This window comes from Dipodomys ordii, unplaced genomic scaffold, assembly GCF_000151885.1.
Source record: "Dipodomys ordii isolate 6190 unplaced genomic scaffold, Dord_2.0 Scaffold31, whole genome shotgun sequence".
NCBI lineage: Eukaryota > Metazoa > Chordata > Mammalia > Rodentia > Heteromyidae > Dipodomys > Dipodomys ordii.
In genome coordinates, this window is record NW_012267247.1 from 11457892 (window position 1) to 11481903 (window position 24012).

Below are 24012 nucleotides of genomic sequence, written 5' to 3' on the forward strand. Positions count from 1 at the left end.
GAATCCTAGTGTCACTCCCTCTCTCCGTCTCTCGACTTTCTGGCCATGATGTATACGGTTTTGTTTCACTATGTGCTCCTGCCATGATGTATTACCTTTCATCAGGCCCAGAGCAAAGAGCTAACCGATCATGGACTAAAACTTACAAAATAGTATGGTAAATTAAACCTATTCTCTTTATAAGGTAACTGTCTCAAGTTTGTATTTTGTTGTTGTTGTTTTGTGCTAGTCCTCAGGGACTAGGCACTGTCCTGAACTTTTTCATCCTACCACTGGAGCCACAGCTCTACTTCCAGCATTTTTTTGGCAGTTAACTGCAGATAAAAGTCTCACAAACTATCCTGCCTGGGCTGGCTCTGAACAACTATCCTCAGGCTCAGTCTCCTGAATGGCAAGTATTACAGGCATGAGCCATGGGTGGCCAACTCCAAATTGTTTAAAATCTAATATTTTTAAATCTAGTATTTCATGCCTTCAACAGATTGTTTTATTGGTTAAAAGTTAACTTATCTAAGAATATTTAACTCACTTAGAGTCCTCCTTCTCATCTTTTTCTTCTTCATCTTTCTTTTCCTCTTCTTTTTTTTCTGTTTTTTCTGCTTTATCCTCTTCTTTCTCTTCTACTTTTTCTTCTTGTGAGGGACGGGCAATTTGCTGCTAGAAAACATTTGTCATATACATAGGTACCAGAAATAGTGTAAGTTGTAATGTTAAATTATAATATCCATCTCTATTATTTAAAAATCATTAATCATTTACAATATAATTGGTGGTCAAGCATTAAAATTTGTACATTGTTTCTTAATGTATTTCACATATGCTACTTAAAAGGTACTACACAAATATACACACACACATAAAATGTTCATATTGCTTGGGCCTATCAGAAAGATGAAAATATTACTATTTCACTAGAAACCTGAGGTTGGTGCTTTTCTTTTGTAACTACTATTTAGTATTTCATTCAAACATTCTAATTATACTTTAAAATTTGATGACTCATCTATAATTCTTTAAACTATCTCTAATATTAGACACAATATGTTCTCAATTTTTTACATCATTATCAGCATTAAAAGTAACATCATTATGCTTTATACTTTCATGGAACATCCATTTAATGAAGATAATGACAGCTATGGTCATTATTAAAAATGAAGTCAGTTAGGAAAATATTTAAAATACAGGAAAGTGAAAAAACCACTCAATTCTAAGCTGAAATAACAATCATACAAACATGTATGTAGAAAAAGTTTGAGAGAGATCAGTGAAGAAAGGGTTATCATTAGACAATCAATGGGAAACTGGGTTATGGACTTTTTTACCTTTTTGATATTGCATTTACTAAAATTGACTTTAAAAGAAAAAAAGTGAAATTAAGTTCATCCTGCATAGTATTTTTTAATTTAGTTCATAAATTAAAATTGTAAAACATTAATTAGTGAGGATAAAACTCCAATACATCTTTATCACAAAACTGCTGGCCTGATTATACTTCCCTATATCCTCATCCTTCCCATGTTCTTCTTAGCTGCCTTTGCATTTACCAAAACATATGATGCCTTAAATATATCATGCCATTCCCTGGCATACTTTCCTCTCTGCCTTTCCTTGCCTGGTAAACTTGGATAGCTCCTAAGGATTATTTCAAAACGCCTTTTGTGAGGTCACAGATGAAATTGGGCTCCATCTCCTTCCCTCTCTACTGTATTCTACACCTTCCAGCAGCACTTACCATTCAGTGACCTAGTACCTAGTTATCAACAACAGTCAGGCTCACGGTGTTATCATCCCACTAAGAACAATCTTACTCATCTCCTATGAGAGGATCTGGCCACACCAGAATATATATTTTTTTTTCTGGATTTTTGAAAAGCGTTGTCCTCCCACCCCAACGTCAATCTTGCCTCCTAACAATCTACCTGTCTTATCTGTTCCCTTTAGCAGACAACATAAAAGTAACTCAATTCTTTTAAGTAAAATTTCCTGCACCACCCCTCTCCCTCCCATCCTTGGGCTCAAACTCAGGGTCTGGGCACGGTCCCCTAGCTTCTTTGTACTCAAGGCAAGTGCCCTTCCACTTGAACCACAGTGCCACTTACGGCTTTTTCTGAATAGTTTATTGGAGATAAAAAGTCTCACAGATTTTTCTGCCCAGTCTGGCTTCAAACTGTGATCCTCAAATCTCAGCATCCTGAGTAGCTAGGATTATAGGCAAGAGTCACTGGTGCCCAGCTCTTCCTTTAACTTTTAACAGGTTCACAAAGTGTTGTACTTGCTCACCAAAACTAAGACCTGGTTTGTTCCTTAAAATACAGAAAGCCTTAATGGCCTCCCCTAAAGAAAAACTACATTATGTCTTATTGTTAATCTGTACAGAAGAAAAATCTATATGTTGCTTGGTCTTTATTGCCTCTTCCAGAACACTATTAAACTGCAAGATTTAAAGTGAATATACTTTTTCACATTTCAGTCTATCTATGACAATTTTCTCTTATGAGTTTACTCATTTCATACTCACTCTCTAAAAGGGATACATGATTTTACCACCTGGCTCACTAATCTTTGCAACAAAGAGAATAATCCTTAGCTTCAAATGGGAACTGCTTTTACTAATATATAGAGAGGCCAAGCATAGTGGCTTGTACCTGTAATCCCAGCTGCTCAGGAGATAGACATCAGAAGCATCACAGCTCTTGGGCAGCCCAAGAAAAAAATAATCAAGACTTCAGCTATCTAAAGGCCATTAGTAAGAGAATTATGAATCATGATCCAAGGCCAGCCATTTCAGGTAAAACCTAGAAACTCCATCTAAAAAATAACTAAAGTGGACTGGGAAGGTGGCTCAGTGGTAGAGTGCTTGCCTCACATGAACGAGGCCCTAAGTTAGGTTCTTCAGTACCACATAAGCAGAAAAAAGCCAGAAGTGGCGCTGTGGCTCAAGTGGTAGGGTGCTAGCCTTGAGCTGAAGAGCTGAGAGACAGTGCCCAGGCCCAGAGTACAGGCCCCACAACCAACAAAAAATAATAATAACTAAAGTAAAAGATGGCTGAGGAAATGACTCAACCAAGAAGACCTGCCTACAAAGCTTGAGATCCTGAGTTCAAACCCAATGCCATCAAAGATAGTAGTAATATAAAATAAGAATTGCATTCAGGGGCTGGGAAGGTGGCTCAAGTGGTAGAGCGCTTGCCTTGCATGCATGAGGCCCTGGGTTCGATTCCTCAGCACCACATAAGCAAAAAGAAAGCCAGAAATGGCGCTGTGGCTCAAGTGGTAGAGCGCTAGCTAGCCTTGAGCTGAAGAGCTGAGGGACAGCGCCCAGGCCCAGAGTTCAGGCCCCACGACCAGACGCAAAAAAACCAGACAAACAAAAAAAACCAAAAAACAAAAAAACTCAGTCTTATAGGATACTAACAAGTAGAACTAAAATAGCTTTGAAATAGAATAAAGAAAAGTTAAATTTTCTGCAAATAATATCTGAACACAATTTTTACAAATATGAGTACTTTGTAGTTCTGATAAAGATTAAAGCTTCATTGTCAGAATAATGAAAGAACATCTTCAGCAACAGCACCTTAAAAAACTGAAAACTTCACAAATTTAGAATGAATCTTTCAGTCAATGAACAGCAAATGAGCTGGGAATGTGGCTTAGTGGTAGAGTGTTTGCCCAGCATCATGAAGCCTTGGGTTTGATTCCTCAGTACCACATAAACAAAAGAAGCCAGAAGTAGTGCTGTGGCTCAAGTGGTAGAGTGCTAGCCTTGAGCAAAAGAAGCTCAGGGACAGTGCCCAGGCCCTGAGTTCAAGCCCCAGGTCTGGCAAAAATAAACACCAATTTATACTTCCTTCTGCTGACTGAAAACTATTCTTTCTAGCAGAAGCTGAGGTGGGAATACAATAAAAAAGCACTGAAAGGATCAAGCAGAACTTCAATAGAACTCAAGAGTTTCCTTTAGTAAAAGTGCTATGGTCGCTATCATTGAATAATTGAATAATAGAGCAGTAAAGTGACCTCCAAATTCACTAATCATATCAGGGTAAAGTCAAGAGGGTTGACAGACATTTTTGTTTTGGGCAGTACTTTGGGTATAAACTCAGGACCTCACACTTGCTAGGCAAGTACTATACCACTTGAGCCATTTCCAAGAACATTTCTGTGTTATTTTCAAGTAGTATCTTACTTCAGGTTCAGGCTAGCCTGGGATTTGATCCATCTACACATGCTTCCATGTGATGTTGAAAGTGACAGGCATATACTACTGTACTCACACAAGTAGCTAACATTACAGGTTTGAGCCACCACACTGGTTCAGATTTTTGTTTGTTGGTCCTGGGACTTGAACTCAGGGCCTGGGCCCTGCCTCTGAGGAGCTTTTCACTCAAAGCTGGTACTCTGCCACTTTGAGCCACCACAACACTTCTAGTTTTCTTGTGGTTAATTGGAGATAAGTCTCATGGACCTTTCTGCTTAGGCTGGCTTTGAACTGTGATCCTCAGATCTCAGGCTCCAACGCTTACAAATGTGAGCCATCAGCAACCAGCTCAGATTACTTTCACTTTTAAACTAAATTCTCCTTGAAAAATGAAATCTTTTCTCAAAAATTTCACATCTCTAGGTAGGCACCAGTGGCTTATGCTACTCAGGAAGCTAAGATGTGAGGACTGTGGTTCAAAGCCAGCCAGAGTAGTAAAGGCCTGTGAGACTCTTATCTCCCAAGTAACACCAGAAAACTGGAAGTAGAGTTACGTCTCAAAGTGGTAGAGGGCTAGCCTTGAGCAAAAAGAGCTCGGGGACAGTGCCCAGGTGCTGAGTTCAAGCCCCATGACTGGGGCAAAAAAACAAAATTTCCACATCTCCAATTTAGATCTTTTTCCTATACATTTAACTATGCATTCCACTTAAACATTTCATTTGGATCTCTTCCTGTTCTCTGAAACTTAGACATATCATAAATCTACTCTTCTGTCATAATGGCTATTCCACAAGCAAACATTTGATGTTGTCCCCAATAATGCCTTTCATTTTTCCACAGTCAACATCAACAAAACCCACTGGTTTTACTTCTACCTTCAAATACCTGTGGCAGAACATTTGTCTAGCATATGCTGTGTTATCCACAGCTCCACTGGAAGAAGGAGAAAGAAAAAACAAAAACTAAAAATATCACCACAGACACACACACACACACACACACACCCCTTCAAAACAATATTTCTCCTGAACTCTCCCCTAGAATCTTGTCCAACCCATTCAGATTGTAACCACTCCCTAACTGGTCTTCCCACTTCTTGATTTGTTTCCTTATAATCCACTACATCATCCAGAATGATTAAGTAATGACAGAATCTGAAATTATTCTTTCATTAAAAACTTTATCTTCTCATGGGGTCTATCTTTAGTGAATTTGGTTTTACACAGGAGAGTCCTTAAAACTAAGACCTTTTCATTCTGAAAAACTGCCCATTTATTTTGATACAAATAGAATGAAGTACATGGGCACTAAAGAAACATAAATGAGAATCTTTTGGTCTCAGATAGTGGTCTAAGCCCATCATTTAATTCCCACCTCTCCCAAATGCCCAGTGAATTAGAAAAAAGAGGAAAGGAAAGGAAAAAGGACAGGAAAGGACAGGGCAGGACAGGGCAGGAAAAGAAAGGAAAGGAAAGGGAAAAGGGAAAGGAAAAAGACAGCAAAATGGAAGAAAGATCTATTAAGGGAAGGACTAAACTAATGGAAGGGCTGAACAAACCAAACCTGACCCCACCAGGAGTAAACACCTACCACTGGGTCAAGATGAGGGTAAAAGTAGCAAATCTCAGCCCTGTAAATTCACACAGAGGATTATAGTACAATGAAATGTTAAACAAGAATATAAAAGTGCTGATAAGGCTGAAACTTAATAGGCATGCATGTGCTTAGGAGAGAAGTTTAGGAGAGAAGTAAATCAATGTTCCAGACACCTTTAATAAGGAAAATAATATACGGCTGGGGAATTTTTGACCTTACTGTGATTCCCCCTGCCTCAGCATCTGAGTGCCAGGATTATTGGCATGTACTATCACATCCGGTCTCCCTATACTTTTTTTTTTAACAAAGAAATACTATTTCCAAAGACCATATAATCGTATGTAATGAAGAGGTACTGTTTGAAGGAAATATTTTTTTAAAGTTATGACTCTGAATAATGAGTAAACTGAGTCCAACAAATCTCTATCTGAAATACTGGCAAAGATGAGGGGGAGAAGAGAGAAACCCTCATATGATGTTGGTAGCAATATAAACTAGTACAACCACTATGGAGATCAGTGTGAATGTTCCTCAAAAGTAAACCTTCCCTGTAACTCTGCCATACCACTATTACTGACAGAGTAAATCAATATACAAGAAAGATACCTGTATACCTATGTTGATTGCAGGGAAGTCCATAAGACTCGTAATTCCAATTCATCAACAAAATTTCTGAAGCAGAGCTGTGGCTCAACTGGTAAAAATGTAAAATGCTAGCCTTGTGGAAAAAAAAAAAAGCTCCGACAACACCCAGGCCCTAAAGTTCAAGCCTCAGGACTGGCATAAAAATAAATTAAAGAAAGAAAGAAATCTATATTTGGTGGCTATGGTTCTCAAGATAAGGAAATAATAAGAACCTACTAATTGAAAGGGTTCCTGTGTGGGGAGACCAGAAGAGACTAAGAATGGTAATAGCAGCTGTCAGAGTTCATACATCCATTCAAGTCCATCTACCAGGGTAAACAGAATAATAGGCAATGGCATGGGCATTACAGCAGCAGCCCCTCTAATTGCACACACAGAAGTATGACAGCTGCTCACTGGTTATTTTGGGGTGAACAGATTTGAAACAATGGAATTCCAACTGTAAACATCTATATTTATGAAAAACTGTTCCTCAGATAAAGTATTTTCTAAAGGTTAATATATCTAAATTCCACAAATGAGGTTAATCTGAAATAAAATTTGATCTTGGACATTTTGGTAAACAATTTTCTATTCTAGTTATACTCTCTATTGGACAGTCTACTTTTCTGTCTCAGAAAAAAAAAAGACTAGTTAAAGATGATACATTAGATAAGGTACTAAAGTTCTCATGTATAATTTTATGTACTAACACTAAGGTATATGATTCCAAAGACATGAATGTAGAAAAATATGTAACAATCTATCACACCAGAAATTACATTCAGAATACACTTCAAACTAATGCTTACAGGGATACATCTTAAATAACAGAAATATCAATCTCTAAAACACATATCAAGAATGAAACTCCAGTTTTAATGTTTATCTTCATATTTTTATCAACCCAAAAACATCACAACGTAATGCAACACACCTGATTTCTGCCTCTGCGTTTTCCATAATTCCTTCTTACTAGGGCTTTATAATTCTCATTTTTCTTGGTTAAATAATAATATAAAACACAATCAGGAACACTCTGTAAGGAAAAAGTTTCTTTGAAGATGCAGTGAAATAAAAGATATCTTTAATGAAAGACAACTTTCATGGAAATTTTCTGGTACTCCTAGTCTATGTTAAAAGAATACTTATGTGGCCAATACTTTAAGGCAGATCTAAGTTCTATTAACACGTATATTTACTGCTTTAATAGACAGGTACACTTGCCTAAATTTAAATTATGCTTAAGATACAAACTACCAAAATATATTCAAGTATTTTCTTAACTTTCTAATTAATTTCTACTACATATAATATTCAAAATTTCTTTTGAAATATTTTGCTCAAAAACATCAACGCCAGTTCACAATAGGAAAAAAAATCAGAGGAAATTTACTTGAATAAAACACAATAAGCAATTTTTGTTGTTGGTAGTGGTGGTAGTTGAACTCTGGGCCTGGGTGCTGTCACTGAGCTTTTCAGCTCAAGGTGAGTGCTCTACCACTTGAGCCATAGGGCCACTTCAGGTTTTCTGGTGGTTAATTAGAGATAAGAGTCTCACGGACTTTCCTTGCCCCAGCTGGCTTTGAACTGCGATCCTCAGATCTCAGCCTCATGAGTAGCTAGAGTTATAGGTGTGAGCCACTGGCACCAGACAGTAAGCAATATTTTTAATACATAAGATCAGATCATGTCATGAACCATGAAAATTAGCTCTGGGCTTAGGATTTCTCATATAATTTAAATGATTATAATTAGTAATTGTAATGAGAATTTTTTCTGTATCAAGTACTTTACAAAATCAGCTCTAACTACTGTTTCTTATAAAAGTACAGAAACTCCAAAGTAATATCATTACAATAAAACATTCTCAACAAAACTATTTCTTACCTTCCTTTCCAAGTAGGATGCAATTAGTCCAAAGTTTTTTGGATGCTGAATAAACCTGAGTAGCAGAAAAGCAAAAACATATATGCAAACATTTTACAACTTAAAAGTTTAAAAATGAAAACTGCAATAAAGTAATATTATATATAGACTAATTCCCAGTGGTTCTTTGATTAACAACTATAAATCAAAGGTAGGGTCCTGGGAACTATCCAACAGGAAATGATCAATCTATGTAACATGAAATCATAGAAATCTGTACTTTTTTTAATTTGGTACTAGTTCTAGGGCTTGAACTCAGGGCATGAATACTGTTCCTGAGCTTTTGTGCTCAAGGCTAGCACTATACAACTTGAGCCACAGCTCTGCTTCTAGAATTTTTAGTTTTTTGAGATCAATTGGAGATACTCACAACTTTCCTGCCTAGGCTGACTTTGAACCATGATCCTGAGATCTCAATCTCCTGGCTTAAAGACATGAGCCACTAACACCTGGCAAAATCTGTACCTTTAAAGACCTCCCCAAGCTAATCCATATCTCAGAATTTGGGGTATGGAGGTAGGAAAAGAAGATTGAGTTAAAGATAAGCCTAGGTTATATTCTGAGTCTTGTCTCTCCTCCCCTCCCAAAAAGCAACAACAAAAAAGGACATTTAAGTGTTCCAATAGCACCCAAGTTTGGGAGTTTCTCTTAAAAAAAATCAGTCCACATTCTTAGTACTGATCTCTGTTGCCAATTTTCACACCTATAAACTTTTGGAATATCAATATTCTCATGAAAAAAAGTTTTGTGGCAACAGTTTAATTGCTAACTTCTATTAGAGAATAATTTAAATTTTAAATTACTTGTCCTTAAAGATTTCCTTTTCGTGATCAGTCCAAACATTCATAAACTGCCTATCTTTGTAAACCTTCATAGGGTCCTCCATAAGACCATTCATGTTAATGAACTTGACACGTCTTTGTTCAGCATCAAACATCATAGGTGGGATCACAGACAGCTGTCGCATTTGCTTCTCATTATTCTGAAAATAAAACAAAATATATGTAATTTAAAATTTAAATGAGAAATTTTAAAAGAGCCACAGAATTCTTAATAGACATTAAAAAGAAACACAATCTAGGGTTCACACCTATAATCCTAGCTACTAAGGAAGCTGAGATATGAATATCATAGCTCAAAGCCACCCCACCAAAGGGAAGTCTGTGAAACTTTTCTCTCCAACTAACCAGCAAAAAGAGAAGTGGAGGTATACTTCAAATGGTAGAGTTGCACCTGGCGAAGTAGTGATTTTATGAAGCATTTAATTATCACAAAAGCTTCATTAAGAAACTAGTCTTGGGGTTGGGAAGGTGGCTCAGTGGTAGAGTGCTTGCCTTGCATGCCTGAGGCCCTGAGTTCCATTCCTAAGCACCACATAAGCAAAAAGAAAAAAGCCGGAAGTGGCGCTGTGGCTCAAGTGGTAGAGCACTAGCCTTGAGCTGAAGAGCTGAGGGACAGTGCCCAGGCCCAGAATTCAGGCCCACGACTGGACCAAAAAAAAAAAACAAAACAAAAAAGAAACTAGTCTTGCCAGGAGCTAGTGGCTCACACCTGTAATCCTAGCTACTCAGGAGGCTGAGATTTGCCAGCCCCAGCAGGAAAGTCCATGAGACTCTTACCTCCAATTAACCACCAGGAAACCGCAACTGGTGCTGTGGCTCAAGTGGTAGAGCACTTGCCTTGAGCTAAAGAGCTGAGGGACAATGCCCAGGCCCAGAGTTCAGGCCCCCACAACCAGCAAAAAAAGAAAAAAGAAACTAGTCTCTTACTCTAAGGGATGGCTCATACCTGTAGTTTTGCTAATCAATTGAAATTTAACAATTACAGTTCAAAGCCACCCAGGCAGGAAGTCATAAAACTCTTATCTCCAACTAGCTACCCAAAAAAGCCAGCAAATGGAGCTGTGGCTCAAAGTGGTAGAGAATGAGGCTTGTACACAAAAACTCAGGCACAGTGCCCAGGATCTGAGTTCAAGCCCTACAATTGGCGCGCGCGTGCGCGCGCACACACACACACACACACACACACACACACACTCTCTCATCATCTTAGCATACAAATCTAAGCTCGTTTTATAGAACAATAAATGCAAAAACAAGCAAACAGACCAAAAAATTAAAAGTATTAATATTATGTAACCTAAACTTATGTAACTATAGGTATTCCTAAATTCCAATAAAAAATTAGGACTGTTATCCTTAGAATTATGCTGATTTCAAATCTATGTATGTGTATGACTTATTTGCCACATCATAATTTAGGGTGTTTTAAAGCATGTTTTCATGAAAAAACGTTTTACCAAAATTATGAATGTTTACTCAAATACAAGACAAGGGTTGTTTTTTAAAAATTCTGCTTATAGATAGGTATGTATTTCCTTCTAGTCAAGTCTTACAAAGTCTCCAATTTCATGAGATACTCCAATCAATTTGAATACCAATGTTTGAAAGAGACATATTAGCATAAAATCACCTCAACTGATAAACCGAAAAAAAAAAAATGCTTCCAGGTGTCCATTAATGAAATCTGCAGGAAAGGAAGCAAAGAAACTTAACACAGATTTACTCATGATGAAAGAAATTATTTCTACAAATTCCACAGGATTCATTTCATTTTAATCACGAATTTAAAAGTAATTTCAAATGTGATATAGAATAAGTGAAATTACTCAATATATGCTATAAAAAAAAGTTCATTTGCTCTAATCATAGGAATTACATACATTAAGGTACTCCTGGTTTGTGTTAAATTTTCCAAAGACAACCAATGTGTGTGTATATGTATGTATATGTGTGTGTGTATGTATATATGTGTGTATATGTATACCAAAAGAAGTATATGGCACCGAGCCTAGCAAAAAGTAACACCAATTTACTCTACAGACACTGTGCTAAATGACTCACAAAGTAAGTTACTTATAAGGATGAGAACATAACAAAATGTTTCATTCTAAAAAATAACTTGCTGACTACCAGTGGCCCATACCTGTTTCTAGCTACTCAGGAGACTGAGATCTGAGAATTACAGTTCAAAGCCAGCCCAGGAAGAAAAGTCCTTGAGACTCTTACCTCCAATTAACCACCAAAAAGCCAGAAGTAGAGCTGTGGCTCAAGTGGCACAGCAATAGCCTTGAGGAAAAACAAAATCAGGAACAGCATCCAGGCCCTGAGTTCAAGCATGTGCACATGCCCATGCCCATGTCCATGTCCATGCCCACACACATACACACACACACAAAGAGGGGAGGGGAGGGGAGGGGTAAGGCAGAACATGGAGGGAAGAGGAAGGATAAGCTCAGAAAAGAACAGAAGATATCAGAACTCTGGGGCTGATGTATCTTCAATCTACTATGAAGATCTTAAATTTAAGCTCAATTGTAGCAGTAGAAATGGATAACTCAACATTATGTAACGATACATAAAAACGTGTAAAGTTGTCCCTCAGTATGTGAGATATGTCTCTATAATTCTCTTAAAGACCAAAAACCATTCTATCATCCCTTTGGGGAAGCAGAGTAGGAAAAGGGGGTTGGGGGTGGGGAAAAAAGGGATGGGAGTGGGGTAATCTGTAAAAGTTTATGTGGATCAGTTCAACAACCTAAGACCTAAAGTAGTTCTTAAGAGTCTTGGGTATTGTGCACAATTTTCTACCCGCTCTAGGGTTAGTGATAAGAATTCTGAAATAATGTTGTCATGAAAGCATCTATTTTTATCACAGAAATTATCTAAAAAACTTGTCCTCCTCAAAAAAGTAAACTTGTATTTAACTCATCACAATCCAAAACAATATGCACAAAAAAATATTGGACAGTAGCCCCAGGATGACATGTATACATGTATGCATACACACATAAGTGTGCGCGCCCACACACCCCGTACACAGGACTAGTAAAAAAAATCATGACACTGCTTTTTGTTTTAAATGTGGTACACAGTACAATTACAAAAATTTGATTTATCTAAATTCTTGGCTAGTAGTGAGGCTAGAGAATTCAGAGGCTCATGGCTCTTGCACACTCAGATGCCACTTTACCATCTGAGCCGCCCAGCCCAGCTCTTTGCTAGTTAATTGGACATTGAGTCTTGTGGACTGTTCTGCCCAGACTAACTACAAATACAATCCTCCAGGTCTGAGCATCCTAATTAGCTAGGATTATAGCTACTCAGTTGCCACGCTGACTCCAGTGGAGTATGCTTAGCATGAGAAACCATCTATCAGACCATGATAGGGGCTTCAGAGACCTATCTCTGAGTTTTGGGACTTCACCGAAGTCTACCTCGGAGAATAGGGCTTCTAAGAGGCCTACTCCTGGAAAAAGGCTGGCAAACCCCTGGGAAAGATGTGTTTCTGCCTATCTTTTCTACTGCTCTTTGTACTTGCTCATTGTCAACGTTTCCTTATACAAAGCTCTTTCTTAAGAGTGTTGACGACTCCAATATCTGATGAGTGTCTTAAAAATATGACTAACTCACCAGAGTTAAGTGCTACCCTAAAACCCCTCTTATGGAGGCTAGTAGACAAGCCATAAGTAAATATAAAAGTATTGGGGGTTTCACAAAGTCACTTCAGCAGAAGGAATTGTTTGTAAGAGATTTACAAGAAGCTGTAGGGCAACTAGAACAGAAGGAATGTATGGCAATTACTGAGATAACTACTTAGGAGAAAGAACTTCCTATTACTCTTTCATTTGCTAAGAGACTTGCTAGATCTAAGTCTCCTTGGTGTTTACTATTAAAGAAGGAACAGAAAAGATCTTATGGGACAGTTAAGGCCTCTATAGAAATAAGGTAATGGTTAGTTGGTGACAAACATCAAAACCCATCATATTTCTTAGAGATAAGCCAGAAACAAGTGCCTATCAGGCGACCAGCTGGTGACCACCCAAGAATGAAGCCCTGCAGCAAGGTTGTGTAACCTTTTGCCCTTTCAGGCGACCAGCTGGTGACCCCCCAAGAATGAAGCCATGCAGCAAGATTGTGTAACCTTTTGCCCTTTCTTATGGAGACTTCTGTTATAAAAGTTTGCTATCCTCTGCATTAAATCGCACTCAGCACTCAGCACTCAGCATCCATTCCTAATGTGTGTGAGTTGTCTGTTTGCCATCTCCCCATCCTATTCCAGGTTCCTCCCCTAGGTGTCCTCCGTCGTCCCAACAGAACCCGGTCCGTGGACTCAGTCAGATACCACTGCTTCACTTATCAAATTATGTCTAAATCTTTCAAAACTATTTTAAATTAAATCAATTTAAAATATTTACATATTTAAATCCTCAAAAAAATCCCTGCCCTTAGAAATTTACACTATGTATTTATTCATTTATATGTATCATTTATTTTGAATAATCTGACTCTAATAATTATCTTTGGTCATTATTTATGGGGATAACCACAAAAATTAAAACAAAACCTATAGAAATTTGAGAACAATTAAAACTAGTAATTAAATTTAAATTAAAATTAAAACTAGTAATGCTCAATAAAAAGTAGATAGCTTTGGAATCAAGTTTAACAGGTGGTTTGAATCACTGTTAGGGAATGAAATTTATTCCTTTTTTCTGGTGCAAGTACTAGGTCTTGAATTAAGGGCCAAGAATACTATACCTTAGCTTTTTCATTCAAAGATGGTACTCTACCATCATAACTCCACTTCCAGCTTTTTGGTAGTTAATTGGAGATAAAAATCTCAGACTAGCCGGGAGCCAGTGGCTCACACCTGTAATCCTAACTATTCAGGAGGCTGAGATCTGAGGAACACAGTTCAATGCCTGAGCAGGAAAGTTCGTGAGACTCTTATCTCCAATAAAACGCTAGAAAACCAGAAGTGGTGCTATGGCTCAAGTGGTAGAGTGCTCGCCTTGAGCTGAAGAGCTGAGGGACAGTGCCTAAGCCCAGAGTTCAAGCCCATGACGAACCAAAAAAAAAAAAAAAAACTCAGACTTTCCTGCCCCGGCTGGCTCTGAACCTCAGCCCTCAAATCTCAGTCACTTGAGTAGACAGTATTACAAGTGTGAGCCACTGGCACCCCGCTTGAAATTTATTATTTTTAATTTGTTTGATAGTCCTAAAAGTATAATAACCATATTCATGAATACAATACTCAAGCTGATTATAATAAAGAAAACAAATACATAAAAGAAATAAATATAAAATGAGACTGACAAGCTGCTTCTTATCTTTTGGGAAACAGTGTATTTCATGTGGCAAAATTGCTGTTTGGCCTGGATTATGTATTCTTTAAATGTCTATCCTAGTCTCTAATATTTGTTTTATAATTTATTAAATTCTATTCTTGATAGTCAATAAAATGCATAAAGTCAAAATAATATATTCTGCAAGTGTTTTCTCATTCTGAATTAGCCTTTTACTTCAACTGAGACAATTTCATGTGTACACAGAAGACTGTGATACCTAATCTGCAATTCAACTCTCTCAGGCTCATCTTACAAGATAGTGCCCTTGAGAAAATATTCTGCCATCTGAAAAGCATGTATTTCTGTGCTATCTGAAGAAATGGCTCCCAAATCAGTGTTCCAACAAAGAAACCAGGAGTCTTCCTATCCTCCTCTTCTTTCCCTTTATTCAATGCATCCATCTTGTTCGTTCTAATTCTATAAGTTTTTATTATCAGTCTCCTCCTAAGTATCCCAACCATTGTTGCTGTGACTTGGGGGAAAGGTATAAGATTGTGGTGGGGACGGGAGAAGGGGAAAGAACTAGAGAGGTGTGTGTGCGCATGCATGTACATGTGTGTGTGTGGTAGGACTTGAACTCAGACCTGGACCCTACTTGAGCCGTGGGGGGGAGGGTGGCTGTGTGTGTGTGTGTGTGTGTGTGTGTGTGTGTTGGGGGGGGAGGGTGGCTGTGTGTATGTGTGGTTCAATCCTGTATTTTTTTTTTTTTTGGTGGTTCATCAAAGGTAAGCATCATGGGGATTTTCCTGGCCAGGCTGGCTTCCAAAGGTGATTCTCAGAACTCAGTCTCCTAAAACGCTAGGATTACAGGTGTGAGTCAACAGAGCCCAGCTTTAAATCCCTATTTTTAACTTCCTCCTCAACTTTTTATTGGTTTCCTTGCTTCCAAAGATGTTTTTTTGGTCAGTTGTGGGGCCTGAACTCTGGGCTTGGGCACTGTCCCTCAGCTCTTCAGCTCAAGGCCAGCGCTCTACCGCTTGTGCCACAATGCCACTTCAAGTTTCTAGTGGTTTATTGGAGAAAACAGTCTCATAGACTTTCCTGCCCGGGCTGGCTTTGAACATGATCCTCAAATCTCAGCCTCCTGAGTAGCTAGGATTACAGGTGCGAGCCAGTGCTGCCCAGTGGTCCAAACACATCTTTGTAAAATATCAATATGATCACATTACTGCCTTGTTTAAAATCCTTTAATGGTTAGCTATACTCTTTAGAATAGTCCAAATTCCAGCACCCAGAGTTCCCTCATTTACATGCAAAGAAATGCTTACTAACCTAGGCTAACGGGCTGAAATGTTTAAGTAATAAACTAAGTTGAATTGATTAATTTTCTTACCTCCTGCTCAGAGAGACCATCAATAATTTCAGAAATCTCATGCTCACTCCTAGCAATGGTGGCTGAAAGACCAGCTCCCCTTTGGCCAACTCTAAATATGAAGGAGAAATAAGTATTAAAGAACTTTTAGAAAGAAACCATTATCAATTAAATTCATAGAAATTACTTTTTTTTTCAGGATTTTTTTTTTCTTTTGCCGATTGTTGTGCCTGAACTCTGGGCCTGGGTGCTGCCCCTCAGCTCTTCAGCTCAAGGCTAGCACTTTACCACTTGAGCCACGGCACCACTTCTGGCTTTTTCTGCTTATGTGGTGCTGAGGAATGGAACCCAGGGCCTCAGGCATGCAAGACAAGTGTTCTACCACTGAGCCACCTTCCCAGCCCCATATAGATTACTTTTTAAAATGGGATTCTAAGCAACTGAAAATCAGGGGGAAAAAAAAACTAAAGTTTTATTTTGGGGGATGGATCCAATACTGGGATTTTAAAATCAGGGACTTACACTAACTACAGACACACTACTACCACCTGAGCCATGCCCCAGCTTTATTGCTCTTGTTGTTTTCCCAAACAGGGCCTCTCCTTTTACCTAGGTTAGCCTGGATCATGATCCTATTTACGCTTCCTACATACCTGGGATAATAGACATGCCTAGGTCATAGTGGCTGAGATTGAGTCTTCCACACTTTTTTGCCCCAGGTTGCCTCAAAACACAACTCTCTTGATCTCTCTCCCCATCCGGAGTAGTAAGAATTACAGGCATGAGCTGCTACACTTGCCTCCTAAAATACTATTGAATAAATTCAAGTAATATGCTTGAGTTACCAGTTACATTATTAACTATTTAAATGCTAAGATGGAGATTTTAAAAGTTAAATGTTCAAGTTAAAAATGGTGTAACTAAATATAGGAAGCTTGGGGAAAAAATGAGTTACTGATGCCACTTCCTTTTCAAGAAGCAGTTTTGCCTGTGTTCTAAACAACAGGTCAATTAAACTTTTAAAAGTACAGCAAGCAGCAGGGCCACTTCTATAATCCTTTCTATTCAGACGGCTAAAATCTGAGGATAACAATTCAAAGAATTTCTTTTTCATTTTCTTTCTTTCTTATTAAGCTTGAACTCAGGGTTTGGGCTCTGTCCCTATTAAGCTTGAACTCAGGGTTTGGGCTCTGTCCCTGAGCTTCTCTGTGCTCACTCACTAGAGCCACTTCTGACTATTTCTGAGTAGTTTATTGAAGAGTCTCACAGACTTTTCTGCCTAGGCTGGCTTTGAACTGTGATCCTCAGATCTCAGCCTCCTGAGTAGCTAGGATTACAGGCACCAGCACCTGGCTAGAATTTCTTAATTAGAAACCAATTTAATGTTTGATTATATTATCAACTGTCATGTTCACAGTAATAATTTCAAGAGCTGAAGAATTAATTTCAAAATATTCATTACATTAAACACAACAGTTAAGGGGGCTGGGAAGGTGGCTCAGTGGTAGAGTGCTTGCCTTGCATGCATGAGGCCCTGGGTTCGATTCCTCAGCACCACATATGCAGAAAAAGCCGCAAGTGGCGCTGTGGCTCAAGTGGTAGAGCGCTAGCCTTGAGCTGAAGAGCTGAGGGACAGCACCCAGGCCCAGGGTTCAGGCTCCACAACTGGCAAAAAAAAAAACCACAACAGTTAAGCACAAAAATTAATGTTAGGGGCTGGGAAGGTGGCTCAGTGGTAGAGCACATGCCTTGCATGCCAGAGGCCCTGGGTTCGATTCCTCAGCACCACATAAGCAAAAAAGAAAAAAGCCGGAAGTGGCACTGTGGCTCAAGTGGTAGAGCGCTAGCCTTGAGCTGAAGAGCTGAGGGACAGCGCCCAGGCCAGTTCAGGCCCCACGACCGGACCAAAAAAAAAAAAAAAAATAATAATGTTAAATTCACTAAGATATAATCTTCATAGGTTGGTAATAACGTTTTAAATTCACAGGAAGTTATTTATGCACATTCCTACTGATTAACATCAGGAAACAAGAGAAATTAAGAGAAAACTGACTTGAAATAAAAATCACAACAAATTAAACTTCAACTCATCTGGAAATGGTACCTACCTCAGTGATAAAGCACTTACCCCCAGGCACAAAGAAAACAAAAAACTACTCACCTCTGAAATCTTTCTTGCTGTTCTCTTTGTTTACGAATTTCTGGAAACTGCTTTTCATAGTACTCTCTTGTTTTGCTTTCTTTAGCTTTCCTCCGTGGATTATTCTCAATTCTGTCCACTTTTTTTTCCCAAGCCTCCATGAGCTGATCATAACGTTGGCAGATTTTTTGTTCCTATTAAATACCCATAGCAAGTTAGTAGTAATTAAACTAAACTCTGAAAAGTGACTCTGATAAACTTAACACTTTGAAATAAATTCTTTTTAAGGTCAAGTCAGAAGTACATTTGCCTATGATTAGTTATGAATGAAAAGTTGTCCTTGATGTAACAAGAGAGAAAAGGAGTCATTTCCTAATGTCAAAAATATAGAGCATACTTTGCCTGGAATTTTTTAGTAAACATTAAACTATACAAATTAATATATCAAACACCTACTATTACTAGCAGTTTGACTGATACTTTTGTTTTCCTGGTTACATGACTTCATTGTCAAAAAATAGAAACCAACATTAGCAATACAATTTATAATATGACCAATAACCCAAAGCCAACCATAAGAATATTTTGTTGAGATCCAGCCAATCTGTCAAGAGATAATATGAACATTTAACCATTCCTCTAGAGTTGAAGGTTCTGGTAGTTTTACTATTTTGCTATTATGGATAAATACTATATACAATAGACATTTTTGAAAAGATAAAGGCAGAAATTGATTACGTTTTATCATACAAAGAAATCCAACCAGGCGCCAGTGGCTCATGCCTATAATCCTAGCTACTCAGGAGGCTGGGATCTAAGAATTGTAGCTCAAAGCCAGTCCAGGCAGAAAAGTCTCTCTGGGACTCTTATCTCCAATTAAGCACTCAAAATCTGGAAGTGGTGCTGGTACAGGGCTAGTCTTGAATACAAAGAGGCTCAGGGACAGTGCCCAGGCCCTGAGTTCAAGCCCCACAATCTACAAAAAAAAGGAAGGGAGGGAGAGAGGGAAGGAGGAGGGGGAAGGAGGGGAGGAGGGGGGAGGGAGAGAAGGCAGGAAGGCAGGCAGGCAGGCAGACCAGTAAATATATTAAATCACACTGGGTGCAGCGGTGGCGCATGCCTGTAATCCTAGCTACTCAGGAGGCTTAGATCTGAGGATCACAGATCAAAGCCAGCCCGGGCAGGAAAGTATGAAACTCATTTCCAATTAACCACCAGAAAACCAGAAGTGGCACTGTAGCTTTAGAGTGCTCGCCTTGAGCTGAAGAGCTCAGGGACAGCACCCAGGTCCAGAGTTCAAGCCCCACAACCGACAGGAAGGAAGGAAGGGAGGGAGGGAGGGAGGGAGGGAGGGAGGGAGGGAGGGAGGAAGGAAGGAAGGAGGAAGGAAGGAGGAAGGGAGGGAGGGAGGGAGGAAGGGAGGGAGGGAGGAAGGGAGGGAGGGAGGGAGGAAGGGAGGGAGGGAGGAAGGGAGGGAGAGAGAAAGAAAGAAAGAGACAGACAGACCTAATATTTGGGGCAAGGCACAGTGGCTCACATTTATAATCCCAGTTACTAAGGTGGAAAAGATTAAGATGATTGTGGTTCAAGATTAGACCAGACAAAATACCACCACAACCAGTGGCTGAGTACAGTGGCCCATATCTGTCATCCCTACTATGCAGAAAGTATAAATAGGGTATCATGGTCTAAGCTAGTCTAGGTATAAACATTAGACCCTGTGTGAATAAGTGTTTAAAAAAAAAAAAGGCTGGGTACTTGATTCAAGTTGTAGAGTATCTGCCTGGAAACCATTAGGTTCTGAATTCAATTCTCTGTACAAACAAAAAATAATGCTTTTATAAATAAGTGAATTATTACTCGATGTTCTAAATAAAGAACAGAGAATAATCTTCCATTATGAGCACCGAACTACGTACACATCTAACAGATGGGCTGAGAAAAATAAGGACGACACAGGAAAAAATGGCCAACATTGCTTTTCTCAAGAAGAGGCACTAGAGAAGTATTTCTTCCTTATACTCACTCCATTAAGTCCCCATGTCCTAAATATTCTTTCCAACTCCATATGCATTTTTATCATTCACCTTTTCTCCATCTCTATTAATACCTCAAGCCAATTCTACTTACCCAGATTAAATCCACCACTTCCTAAATACCTCTTATGCTTATGGCTTTTTTTTGGGGGGGGCGGGGGGCAGAGCAGGGCATGAAACTCAGGGCCTCATACATGTTAGGCAAGAATTGTACCCTTGAGCTATCGTCCCAGACCTTCCAATATATTCTTAATGTTATGGCCAGATATAAATTCTTAAAATACAAACTTGAAACACTGTTATCTCCTCAGTTTAAAATTATAAGGTACTCCAAGGAATTGATCCAAAATCTCCTCCATGACCCTCAGGAAAGTCTACAAGCCAAGACCCCACTTCCTCTAGCATTCTCCCTAGCTCAACTCCTAAGGTCCTGCCAGCTCTGAGCCTGCAACAATAGACCCCATTTTACTTAATACAAATTTCAGAGTTATCCCTACCTGATTCATATCCACATGAGGTGTCACCTTTTACATGTTCTCATAGTTACTTGTATGTGTGTGACCACAGACTACTGTACCTGCCTCCCTACTATTTATTAAATCATATGGCTATCTTGCTCATCTTTCTAGAATAATACATGAGAAAGAATACACAAATCAGTTAACATGTAAATTTTTTAATTACTCTCCAAACTGTGAAAACCTCTAAGCTTCTGTGTTTATATCACCAGAGAGCTAATTTAGCAATTTCAACAAATTGATAGACAAAAAAGCCAGATCAAGCTGGGTGCCGGAGGCTCATTTCTGTAATTCTAGCTACTCAGGAAGCTGAGATCTAAGGATCACAGTTCAAAGCCAGCCCAGGCAGGAAAGTCTATGAGACTCTTATCTCCAATAAACCAACAGAAAATCGGAAGTGGCACTGTGGCTCAAGTGGTAGAGCACCAGCCTTGAGCTGAAGAGCTGAGGGACAGCACACAGGCCTAGAGTTCAAGTCCTATGACCAACAACAACATTAAAAAGTCAGCTCATTTCTTAATATTTGTATGTTCTTGGCAAAACAAATAGTTCAAGAACAATAATAAGGACTAGATTGGCAAATTATAACTTCAGTAATTTTGCAACCAATGAGCTTTATGTTTCATTAAGCTGTCAATTATTCATTGTAAGGTACAAAGTTCACACTTAATGTTTAAGAGCTTCATTTATTAAACATCTGAATTTAAATACATTAATAGTTTCCCTGTAAAATCAGTATAAACATTTTATGAAAATAAGTTTATTGGCAATGTATTTTCTGTAACTTAAATCCTGTGATTATAACCACAAAAGTTTTGGCTAGCAAGTCATGTAATTAAATGAGAAACTTTGAATTTGAAAAAACTGAACCATAGTTAACCCAGTTCTAATTGACATGACTATAACTTACCTACATTGAGGTGTAAGAGAATCACTCTATCCTTCATATTATTTTAAATAATCACCATTTGCTTTATTTTAGTTAGATGAAAATGTCATACAAAAATGACTCATGAAGTTAATTTGATTATAATATTAAATATGATACTGAAATATTATTAGTATCAGATTCACATTCAATTCACATTTACCATCACTTTTTAAATCAGCATTTGTTCTCAATATAATCAAAGACTAATAATTAATGGGAAAGTGAATGCCTAAATGAGCATGAATGGGAAGGCTGTACAAATTGCAGTTAACAAGGATAGGACCTCACCCTTTGTTTTCTTGCATGATTTCTTCTTTTAAAAAATAAAATGAGTTTTTTCCTCATCACCTGGTTTCTAGAAGAGAAAAATATGGTTGCATAACATTAAGAAAAAGCCCAATTTAATGCTGCAGTTACTTTTTTTTCCAGAGACACTGGCAAACAGGCAAAGATCACTTAAGAATTTATGATGCAATCAAAGTTAATCTTAATTTTTTCAACCTGCAAAATAAGACTATAATTTTTGCAATAATTATAATTGACTAAAAATCTTCCCATTCTACACAAAGATAATACAGCTAACTTTTAATTAATATACATAGTTATAACATATTTTTATTCTCAAATTATATAGTCACTTATTCTTTTTAAGAACTCTAGCAATGGATACTTAGAGGAAATGAAGGTAAAGGGAAAAGAAGTTTTACAGGTACCTCCCTACTCAAGTAAGGAGCTGGCCCTGGCCTCTCTATTATAAAAATAATGTACAACAACACATTTAGAGAGAAGCAATTTCTGCTTTAAACATAAGATTTTCCTCTATTACAAACCCACTCGAAGAAATAATGGAGGGCATATGACAGGAAGATTTCTACTATAGCTTAACAATTTTAAATTTTTTTAATTGGAAGCACTGTGATCTTCAAAAACAGTGACATGCAGGTTTCAAATATAAATATTTACACCCCACCGACTTCCAAATGATTTCAAGCTTATTATTCAAATATAAATAGAAAGCCAAGGCACACAGAAGCAGTCTTTTGAATCATCTGTCACTCAAGACTTAACATTGGCACTGACTATACTCAAATAAGCATGGACAATTAGGAGATGGCCATATAAAAGAGTAACGTAACCAAGAGATGAAAAGAATTATTAAAAGGTACATTTGCTATTTCATACAAAGCAAATGACGATATTTAAAGAATATAGCTACAGAATGACTTACTATATATGCACACGGCTGAGTAAATATTCCAAAAGACAACGTATTGTGAAAGCATATATTCAATTTTCTCTAATTCTAATTATGTTCTAAACTAAAGCAAATGACAATAAAAGTAATTTTAAATGCTTCAAAAGAATTTAAGTGAAGTCATAGTAGTCAGTACCACCCTGAGGACAGTATGACAAGCACTAAATACATAATGTGGATAGCATGAAATAAATGAAGGACAGAGCTGCTCTTCAAATTATAAGAGGGAAAAGACAAAGCACAAACATAACCAAAGCTTTATGGGGGTAAAAAAAAAAGTCACTGAAAGTAACCAACTAAGTTTTATCTATTATTCTTAAAAAAAAAAAAGATTTAAACAGTTAAAAACAATTCTTAAACAAGACATATTTTACAAGTTTTAGCCTAATCTATTCCTAATGATTCTTGAGACCAGAGTAGCATCTCACAGAAAAATTCTTCATATGTGACGTTTATAACTACTTACTTAACAAAAGTTTAAATTCCAATTCAATGATTTTCATGCACACTACCATGCAAATTATATTTGCCACCAGTTCTGCAAAGTAGTTAACTATTGCACACACTCTTAGAATATATATATAGCCATGTGCTCATTACTAATCAGTTATATTAATAAAACATGTAAGATAGAAATATCACATTTGTCACCAAGTAAGAATAATTCAACGAAAATGTTCTTAAAGTACGATACTTAAAAAAAAAAAAAAAGATACCTATCTAGGTTCCTCTCTTCAATCAGATCAAGAAATTAAGTTTTCTTTTCACTTATTTTCTTATTCCAAGATCTGCATCCATAAAGGCCTGGTACTAGGATGAGTAAGGCTGAGCAAACTACATTCTGGAGCAGCCTCCTCACCGACATGAGGTGACTGAGCCTTCCAAGGCACCAGGACATTAAATGGCAGAAGGATCTACAAATACCGTCATTAGAAAGAGTCATGGAAGGGATTTCCCTAGAATAGGATTTTGAATAATGATAAAATGATCCGTGGCACTTCTACTTTGCAATGGCAGATGTGGCTTGGTGGGGGACGGTGTCATCACTAGTCTTAAATGAAAAAGCTTCATTATCTTACTTCATCATGCGCCTTGCAGGTACTCCACTGAAAAAAAGACAAAACAGGAGGCAAAAAATTCAAGCCTCAAGGTAAGCCATTTCAATTTTAAGTATCCACCTTTTTTTACTAGCAGATTATAAAACCAGCTAGTTTTATGCAATAATTTATTTCACTTTTTGGCCTCGGAAACTCAAAGCTGTTACCCCAACCCCCAAGAAGCCA

At 37.9% G+C, this 24012-nt stretch overlaps 1 protein-coding gene across 1 annotated transcript in view; it reads right to left on the reverse strand.

The window, feature by feature from the left end:
• Ncor1 (nuclear receptor corepressor 1) overlaps positions 1-24012 on the reverse strand; it is a 168843-nt gene that overhangs the window by 83731 nt on the left and 61100 nt on the right. Inside the window, exons 9-15 of the mRNA XM_013016349.1 lie at positions 21763-21829; positions 18011-18183; positions 15871-15961; positions 9151-9329; positions 8309-8363; positions 7356-7457; positions 530-654 (exon numbers count right to left, since the gene is read on the reverse strand). Coding sequence (XP_012871803.1) covers positions 530-654; positions 7356-7457; positions 8309-8363; positions 9151-9329; positions 15871-15961; positions 18011-18183; positions 21763-21829 — 792 coding nt within the window. The remainder of the gene's footprint in view (positions 1-529; positions 655-7355; positions 7458-8308; positions 8364-9150; positions 9330-15870; positions 15962-18010; positions 18184-21762; positions 21830-24012) is intronic.